The 9,890-nt window shown below is 33.6% G+C and overlaps 2 protein-coding genes across 2 annotated transcripts in view; one reads left to right on the forward strand and one right to left on the reverse strand.

Annotated features, from left to right (window-relative positions):
• The window catches only part of LOTGIDRAFT_232383 (hypothetical protein), a gene marked incomplete at its 3' end in the record, with an annotated part of 11,773 nt that extends 10,073 nt beyond the window's left edge, over window positions 1-1,700 (forward strand). The window contains exons 29-31 of the mRNA XM_009056605.1: window positions 307-414; window positions 1,120-1,214; window positions 1,574-1,700. Coding sequence (XP_009054853.1) covers window positions 307-414; window positions 1,120-1,214; window positions 1,574-1,700 — 330 coding nt within the window. The remainder of the gene's footprint in view (window positions 1-306; window positions 415-1,119; window positions 1,215-1,573) is intronic.
• A 953-nt stretch (window positions 1,701-2,653) lies between these two features.
• Window positions 2,654-9,890, reverse strand: part of LOTGIDRAFT_232384 (hypothetical protein) — a gene marked incomplete at its 5' end in the record, with an annotated part of 17,998 nt that continues 10,761 nt past the window's right edge. The window contains 13 exons of the mRNA XM_009056606.1: window positions 2,654-3,497; window positions 3,882-4,172; window positions 4,548-5,108; window positions 5,569-5,637; window positions 6,646-6,717; window positions 7,136-7,222; window positions 7,804-7,902; window positions 8,123-8,200; window positions 8,339-8,371; window positions 8,616-8,757; window positions 9,110-9,176; window positions 9,445-9,591; window positions 9,755-9,795. Of these exons, the coding sequence (XP_009054854.1) occupies window positions 3,316-3,497; window positions 3,882-4,172; window positions 4,548-5,108; window positions 5,569-5,637; window positions 6,646-6,717; window positions 7,136-7,222; window positions 7,804-7,902; window positions 8,123-8,200; window positions 8,339-8,371; window positions 8,616-8,757; window positions 9,110-9,176; window positions 9,445-9,591; window positions 9,755-9,795 (1,869 nt within the window). The 3' untranslated portion in view covers window positions 2,654-3,315. The remainder of the gene's footprint in view (window positions 3,498-3,881; window positions 4,173-4,547; window positions 5,109-5,568; window positions 5,638-6,645; window positions 6,718-7,135; window positions 7,223-7,803; window positions 7,903-8,122; window positions 8,201-8,338; window positions 8,372-8,615; window positions 8,758-9,109; window positions 9,177-9,444; window positions 9,592-9,754; window positions 9,796-9,890) is intronic.

A 9,890-nucleotide genomic window follows, 5' to 3' on the forward strand; every position in this document is an offset into this window, starting at 1 on the left:
GATTTGTTAGTCCAAATCAAATTGACAGCATTAAAATCTATTAATATACAATGTTGTCAAATCTTTCCTGAAAACTGCTTTAAGTTCTTTTAGATATGTTAATAATCTGAATGATAATTATACAATATGAGAATTCAGAGACAGTAAAAGTTTGCAGTAAAGGTTACTGGTAGAGTGAAAATACACTGTCACTGTAGTCATTATAATTCATTTCAATAGTGAATAATGCAACTCAATCTAAATCTTTGACAAGCTGAAACAGCTCTAACTTTGGTTTTCTACCATGAATGTATGAAATTTTAATAGAATCCATGTTGTTTTGACAGGGACACATTAACCTATACTATGTGGGATAAATGGGAAGTATATGGTAACAAAGATTTTACACTACAAAATTTCTTAGATCATTTCAAGGTAAGAAGAATTCCTTTATTTTCATAACATTTCGGATTAGATACCCTAGTACAATCTTTCAGCAATATCGTGGGTGACCACTTGAAACCTCTTATAACGATATATGACGCGGAATTACTTTTCCAGAAAAACGCAAAAAAACTATTTGTACGCGTATTTTGTTAAAATCTTTTTTATTATTTTTTTTACCGCTATACATGGTTTTCATTCTTTGAAAATATAAACCTTGTATAACAATTTGAGATCTCCAACCAAAAACTCGTGAAATAAGACAGTATACGGGGTTTTTTATTTTCATCCACAGAAAAGGAACATTGAACCTCCTATAATAATATATTTTACAAGGTTTTAAATCTGACTGTTTATATACTTGTTATTTAATTAGTGCTTTTTGAGATATTTACAATCAAGCTAAGAATACGAGGTTTGATCACAAGATCTGGGCTTCTACGAGCTTTCGAACGGTACCAAAAAGGCAAAATGACCAAATATGGCAGATACGAGGTTGCAAGCCGTCACCCACGATATGTATGTTATTGTGGTATGTTTGTTCCCCTGAAATGATGATGAAGTTTGACAAAATTGTCCCAGTTCTGCCTTCTTATTCAATATGCCCATTATTATAGTAAGTATTGAATCATGACCATAATTTTATAATTGCAATCTCTTTTGATGATTATTTTCATCAAATCATTACTATTCCAGGCTAAATACAGTTTAGAACCCAGTATGGTGGTTCACGGTGCCAAGATGATATTTGCTCCAATCATGCCTGGTCACATGAAAAGAAAGTCACATACGTAAGTTTATTATATACAATATCTTGTAAACTATTCTTCTTCAACCATTGAGTTTCCTTATTTTATAAGTTTATGTACTTGAATTTTAAACAAAGTTTTCAAACCTGATGGAAGACTTGTGTCACTTTAAAAAATGAGAACCTTTATACACTTAAAGGGGCACTAGGATATTTTCGGATGTAAAGTTTGTCTCAAACAAATTTTCAAGGTTTCGATTAAAAACATCAAGTCTATATAAGGCCTAACAACAAACTTTAGAAATATTTCCAGGCATGATTTACATGTTTAATATTTTGAAAATTTTGCTTACAGTCCTGTAACATGAAATGTTAATTATTTCTGTTTGCTTCTTCTTTCAGTATGGTTAAGCTATTGAAACCAAACAATCATACAAAATACATGGATCTAATTCTAGCTTTTACAAATGAAAATGATGAGGATGATGATTTGGAGGGTCCACCAGTTCGCTATTACTTTAACTTATGATAGCATTTCTTAATAACTTTTAACTTATACTACATACTATTCATTATTGCATAGTTTTCTTATATACATTTATTATGATACCTGTGAAAGTAATTAATAAAATATAGAGTACTGAGTATGGCTATTCTAATGTGTTTTAACATTCAATTTATATTGACAGAAAGCATGTTGACTTCGTGGGTTCAGTCTTTTTATTAAGCCTATTGTGTGTTTTAGCAGTTCTTTCTTGTTTTTAAGTTTTTCAAAGTTAAATGTTTCCATGGAATTTTGTTTTTGGAATACTAAAAATCAAGGTCAAACTCATGGAAATATCGAATTATGAGTTGATGATCATTACCTAAAATTATTTTATATACCTATTTTTTACTAGAAGCTTATTGTGACAATGTTTTTGTTTTTTTGAAATGCATAACTCTTATATGTTTATTGTAGCTGATGAATGATCATCTTGCAAAATAAAACAAGAAGAGTTCATGGGTAGCTTAAATCGTGATTCAAATCTACAGATTTGTATTGAAATGGAAATCAGATTGCAACAATCTATTGGAATTTAATTTTACTTGTTAAATATGTTTCTTGATGTGAAAAACTATCTTTGACAGACCTTGATGTTATGTGTTAAGGTTTTTTATGTATACCTATTGTTTATCTCTATGTTATTTTGTTACCATTTTGTTATCTCTGTTATTCAATATATTATAAAATATCATGTCAATGTATTTATTAAATAATATGCAAAATGTGTGAAGATAAGTTTTGTTGTGGTTTTACTAGAAATATAATCAGCTGTTTTGAAAGCATTTGGCTGCTGTGGGTTGAGGAGCTCAGGAAGCACAGATTATTTGGCTGCAGAAAAGCAGGAAATTTCATTTCATTTACAAATATCTTAAGTATGAATGGAAGAAAATAATAATATGGTGTTTTGAATGTAAAACAAACACAAAAATATTTTTAAATTGGAATATTTTATTTCATATAGTACAATGAGTAAATATTCAGATGAGAGGAGTGAATATATACATATAATATAAACATTTAATCTCAAGCTAGTGAGACATTCCACTGTGTTCAGGTTTACTGTGTACTCTTGTTAACTCTTGACTAAAACATTGCTTTAATCAACCACTTCCATCAGTACTTCCCACTTATCTTTTAAATAACTTAAACCAAATTCTTAAGTTTTGCATTTAAGTTAAAGAGTTAAAATGAAGAGATTTTCGCACCTTGATCAAAGTAAAGATGAAACATAACAACCTTCTGCGAAAATGTGGTGATTCCGAAGTTACACTATGTCTTTGATATAAACACCGGATTACATGATTATTATTGATTCAGGTAAGTTGTTAATTGAGTATATATGTATATAAATATATAAGTGGTCCATTATTATCACAAGTTTTAAACCCTGTTCGGTTTGATAGAAAGTTGTAACGGAAACATTAATATAAATGTTATGATACCAGGCAGCGTTTTCGTTTAATCCACAAAAATTCTATCATATACATATAAAAGTCTATACCTTCTTTTAACTATACAACAATATTCAAGAGTTGTGTAGGATTATTATACTTATAGTCAATTATCACAAACAAACAACGTTTTTATCTTAGCCTCTTTAATCCAGTGTTGTCTTTATCTCCTCGTAAACTTCATCCTCAATCTGATCAACCTTTGGCACTGGTGGAAGAGGAAGGCTCAGAACAGATTTTGTTTTTGGTATCATTGGGATGGGAGCCACTGGTGTACTACCTGAGAACATCGCTTCAAGTTTCTTTTTCAAATTTTCTTTGTCCTCACCTAAAACAGAGATGTATGCAGGATTGAAGAACAACCTGGTTGGAAGTTCAGGTAAGACGCCTCGCCCTTAAAGTAGTCTCAACCTTAGGTTCTATAAGAAACTACAGATCTAACAGACTAATTATTTGTCTAAACTAATTACATAAGTAATACAAGCATGGCAGCGAGCTGGTGTTAATGAACTCAAGCAATTGCCTCGTAAAGCAAATAAAACATCTACATGACCTGTTTCATAAGTTTGCTAGCTATGAGACTATGTATTCAGGAAGGACATGCACAGAAAACAAGAACTGAACTATTTTCTTTCCCATAAGGAAACGTAACAAGTATATTGTATATGATATGTAACAAATCCGGTACGTTCTGAATGTATCATAAAGGTACCTGTAGGGTGACTTTCTTCTATAATATTGGTATTATTGTCATTGATATCCTTTCTGGATTCACTGGATGCGTTATCAACTGTCGACACATTACCAATCGTCCTTGTATTAACTACAATATTGTGTGGAACATAGCAATCATCATAAACATCACACCAACTTGAGTTAGAATGGTAGTTGTTATTGATGTAAGTATCTATATCTTCATAGTATTCATCTGTTATAAGCTGTTTAGTTTCTACTCTAATGTTAGATTTTCTAAAACTACTGGTTAAGTTTCTATAAGTGTTAGCTGTTTCAGAAATAAATTAAGAATAATGCGAAATATGAAAATAAAATGGTTATAAAAGTAATGAAGCCCACTAAAAATCGCCTATTTCCCTGAATCCATCAACCATGGTGTTAGTTAATAAATAGATATATTACTGAAACTGAATCAACAACTGCAATAAGAATTAGGGTTATACAAATGGTTAGGATTATAAACTAAGCGTTAGAAACTATATTATTATTTAACAGAGCTGGAATTTAACAATAACTATTCGACATCTTGCAATGAAAAGTTAAATTTGCCTAGCTGGAGTGAGTGTTCGATGTTCTTGAAGCACATCCTTTCATGAAAGAATCCAAAGGACATTAATAAAAACAGCTTACAAATAGAACTTACCAGTCTGGACGGCTGGTTTAGACTTGGGAGCTACTGGAGGAGGTGATTTTACACCGGGTGATTGCGGATCTTTAATGGTGGCTTTGGTTTCTGGTGACTGTGGACCTGTGGTAGATTTACCTGTAGGTTTTAATTTCGCCAACTGAGACTGGATATCACCAAGTAGCATAGAATCGCCCACTGAAAGTCGTGGAGAGGTTGGTGTACGAGGGCTGTTCAATGGACTATCCGTGGGTGATGTTGTGTTCTTAGGAAGTGGGAAGTTTTGGTATACTTGAGCGTTATGACATTCTGTTGGTGGTGGTGGAAGGCTACGTCCCTTATAAGGATTCTCTTGATCTCGTCGGTAAGGGTCACTCGAAAGCGAAGCACTGGCTCTATATGGATCTTCCGGTGAGGCATTTCCTTGGCCACTCAAGTTTGCAGGTACACAGCCATGTCTGTAGGGGTCAAATCCTCCTGCTGGCTGAATTACACTCCTTGGACTCTGTGGTTGTCTGTTATGGTCTGGTTCTCTGTACGATTGGTTTCGTTTGACCATCCCTGGTCGTGTTATTGGAACTGTAAATGTAATCAATAAGTAATACAGTATCTACATGTACGATTTCTCATCTTATGATGACGCCACGTCAGAACAGCTGGTAACAAATGCTACAGGCTATGCACGTTAAAGATCCCTCAACAGTTGGAAATCGAAAAAGAGCAGACTAATACCACTGTCCAGGCAATATTTCCCTCATTGTACCTTGCATGGCGTTGCCCGTCTTCATTAGCCCACATGGTGCAGAAAAGTAGGACGTAGAACTCCATTGATTTCAATTCATTTACAATATGGAAGTCAAAGGTTATTATAAAAATAACGCACGGTTAAAGTAAATTGTGCACTGATGCTGTATAGACGGAAGGGTCGATTTCAACATAGCCCTTGGAGTGGAACACCATGAGCACAATTGAAACACATAATATTTTTCCATTGACATCCACCTTAACGCAAGTATAAATGTTTCATTTGGTAACTTACCGTTTTGTTCAAGAGGATTAAACTGAACTGCAGGAACCGACTGTGAACGACAGGTTTTTAATACAGCACCTATAATACAAATAGGGAATACAAACCAAGCTCCAGCACAGATATTCTAAAGATTAACATGATAGTATATTTTATTCAGTTGTTTACAATGGCCACACTCCAACGATAGCGGTTAAATGAATTATAACGATTTCATTTGTATACTTATTTCATGTACAGTATCATGGTAAATGGTTTTACGACGACAATCAGGTAAATACCGATAAGTATCCCTTGAAAATGTCTTCATTTAATGTGCATTTTTAATGCGTAATGCTAACGACAGAAAGGATTGTGATCTAAAGTGACGCTATATTATAAGTAGGCTAACATGTTCCCATCTCGCAATATATATTATAAAGCAAATGATCATAAAATCCATTAAAATTTTCCGTGGGCTCATTTTATGTATGACATAAATCTTTTCCGCTTATTTATAGAATACATGTCATCTATTCTACTGCATTAAACATAATGATATGCATAAATAAATATGTCAACATTATAACAAACACATATTATATATATATATTAGATAACAACACAATATAATACATTGGCCATGCATTGTTAGATTCGATACCACCAACACAGTCTACCTTTAGTCCTTCTTCTAAATAAGGACATGAATCCACCCGATTTCGGTCTAGAATTACCTTTAAAACATTGAATTCGGCAATATTATAATCTTTAAGAACTTGAACTTAAAGGTCTTGTAAAGAGGTTTTCTCAACTTTTTATGTGTATTGGGGACACTGATAGCATCGATTTGGATTAATCAAATGTCCAGTCAGGTGTCAGTGGTTCTTACAATTGTGACTATCGAATATGATGAGGCTTGTGCGATTTCCCGTCTGCTTAAATCCCTCTTAGTCTTATTCAAAAGTGTCTTGTCCGCATAACTTTGCATAGGCTGGATTGAATAGTTATAATACGTTATTCGTAGACAATGCACAGAGAGTTGAATGAAACAAGCACAGTAATATATATCTCAATAAAAATTCCTATAAAAAGAAAGTGTTGACTTACTAGTGCTAGCATCGACAGGGATATGTGGCTGCTGAGCAGATGGCGGGTCTGGAGGTATTGGTAGATATTTTACTGAAATTATTTTCAAAGTCATAAGGTTATCAGTTTTTGCACTGAAGAATGAAAGTCTGATTCTTGACATACCTAATATGGTACATGCTAATAAACCAGATATTCATTATATCTTATAATTCCTTGTTTGGGATCTAAAACTTTATTCAAAGTGAAATTCTCTGTTTCTTAGGAGTGGCGTAATAATTTCCAGAGTATTACTGGTACCGCTCTTTCCATTTAGATAAATGTTTTTATCAATGTACATTAATGAGTTTATGACTCTTCTTGTGACCGGCTTGGCTAATAAAAAAAGGAAACAAAAATGAAAGGAAAGACAATCTATTAACAAACAACAAATATCTTCTTTTTTGAAAGTTGAGGGTGCTCCTGATTAGAGTTAAGCATCATTTCTTATCTTATTATATTTCTTACTTACCCTCTTTATACTCGGAATAAGCTCTTCTATTATAAGGATGTTCATCATCATAATGTTTAATAGTCGTATCTAAATCACTTAAAGCACCTAAATAAAGCACAAATTCTACTAACTAATCTACTAAAAACATACACCAAAGCAGTGCTAATTATAATCACCTAATTATGTACGTTTGCTATGTTAGTAGCACTCGGACAGGCTCAAAGAAGTCTTTTCAAAGGTAAATAACAGAATCTGGTATTTTAATCTAAATCAAATGATTTCTATTCCAATCTGCTATTCTGTTAGCTTCTTCGGGCTTAACCTAAAGGATTTCATTAAAGAGGGTACAGAAACAACTCTTCAAGAAAGCCCCCAAAACATTTGAAGGCCTGCGAACAAACTATCAAGTACGTTAAAAGAGTACAACGATGCACCTGTTATTTGAGAAAGTCGCCTAAATAAATCTAATAGTGATCATTAAATTAGAAAACTATAAGAAATTTTTTTTTCATCTGACCGATTGCGTTTGGATAAAAGAAAACAAGTTAACCATCACCATCCCGAGACCTATATTTTCTTACGATCTTATAACGTATTTCAAGGAATCTAAGAATAAGTGAAGAAACGTGAACACTTTGTGATACTGAATTACTACGACTAAGGACAATTCTAGAAATCGCTCTTACCGGCCATAGCTGCACTGTGATCCACTTGTCCCAAGCCAGGACGTTGAGCTCGATCTCTAGGTCCAACCTGAGTTGCTGATGGTAATGCTGACTTGAAGCCTGCAAAATAAACCGTTAAATTGAATGTGTCTATACCATTAAAAGATTGGAATGGGGATATGGCACGTAGGATTGGGTATCGGTTCATGGGTTTTTCTCTTAAAAATTATGATACAAACTTTTCGCCCTAGTGAGCTTGCTCTTGTGTATGGCAATACGTTCATTAAACTTTAATGACAGAATCAATGAGACAAAGTACGAAAATGAGTATGGTACTAACTAGACATATTGGCTCTATTTGGTAAAGTTTTACTTCCATCCATTGGTCTACAACTTGGTGGTAGCGGTTCTTCATACTCTAAAGTAAAATAAAACACATACACGTATAACTTTTGAAGGAATCCAATTCAATCAAAAAGAATTCTAAAAAAACAGCTACACTCTCTTTAAGCAAGCATATTAAATCATGATTTGCAAGAAAAGATCATCTACTTACGTTCAGGTAACTGCTCTCCATTGTCATTATCAACTGTAAAATGAAAGGAAACAATATTGTCTGCTGTTCGAACTGTTTCCCTGAATGTATAGGTCTACAATGCTCCCCGGTTTCTAACTATTTTCGCAAAAAATGCAGCCGAGCGACGAAAAAGATCGGGTACTATTGATACCTATTAGAGGTAAAAATGATTTAAAAAAGTAAGAAGTATTATCTAATGCCATCAGCTGGAGTAAATGTCAAAAACAGATGCTATAGATATTGACTGATGTCATACCTTTAACTATTTTGGTAGTATAATCTGGTGTTTCTATTCCCAGCTTCTTGTAATCATTGGTTACGAAAGGTCTGGTAGCTGCAGCTCCGGATATTCTTACAAAATGTTTCATGACTTCTGATAAACACTGAAATGTCTCTGGCTGGAATGAATTAAGAAATACCTATATAAGCATATGTAATGAAAGGTTTAGTTTTGCAGTTTGTTCACGGAGTTGAAGGTATTGAGCGTCTTCACCAGACAATATATCTAATATGAGCACTATCGTGTGTAATCCATTAATCGATAAGGATCAATCAAGGATACCAGATGTGATTTGATATGATCAGCCAGCATGTCTGTCCGTTTGCTCCTATCAACACCATTACTTTTACCATTACAGGACCCCTTTCAATTAAATAAGGTGCCTTCAATTCCTGAATGTGCCCATAAAATGGATCGCTTGAGACCAGCAATCTTAGCAATATGTTGTAGGACACGTTAAGCTCACTCACCGCATTTTCAGCATTAATTTTATATCCAGCCGCAACTCTGATAACTTCAAAATGTGATAATGGTGATCTACAAAAACAATTAGTTGTAATGATTAAGCTTAATATTCAAAACATTATTCAGATTACAATGCAGTTTTACTTTTTTAGTATCGTAACTTACTTTTACCTTCACACCAAAGTAATTCTGTCCCTTTTCATCTCGTACAGGACGAAGTCTGCAATCTTCCTTACGCATAATATGGATGAAATCGTATACGGGCTAAAAAAATCGCTACCCTGTTCAATTCCCTTTTCCCGATTTCCTATTAATACCATACATAAGTTCCACATATTACCTTTCTACAGACAGTAGTTTACTGATGGTATAACTACCATTATTTTTATACGTATGACTCTCTCTCATCAAGGTATTACCAAGCTGTGGAGAGCCCAATAAAATCTTCTCTGCTAATTCTCGAGTACAGTTTGCAAAGAACCAACTGAAAAAAAATAACAAAGCATTAGCTGTGTGTACCACGTGTATTGTACGTTAAATCAATCTCATTCCTCAGATGTTAAGACAACAAGTGCTTTGTGAGCGAGAATATCTACAAAAGTCATTGGAATGGCTAATGCGCAAAAACTAATGTAAAAATGCCTTACCTAGGAGTATCTGTTCGATATGATTCCATCCAAAATTTGTGTTTCTGAAAAATAAAATACCTGTTTAATAATCAGAAAATGTGAAAGCTACCACCACTACCATCATTATTATCATCATCAGTGGCGGAGCCAAAGCCCC

Source organism: Lottia gigantea (assembly GCF_000327385.1).
Source record: "Lottia gigantea unplaced genomic scaffold LOTGIsca_28, whole genome shotgun sequence".
Lineage (NCBI taxonomy): Eukaryota > Metazoa > Mollusca > Gastropoda > Lottiidae > Lottia > Lottia gigantea.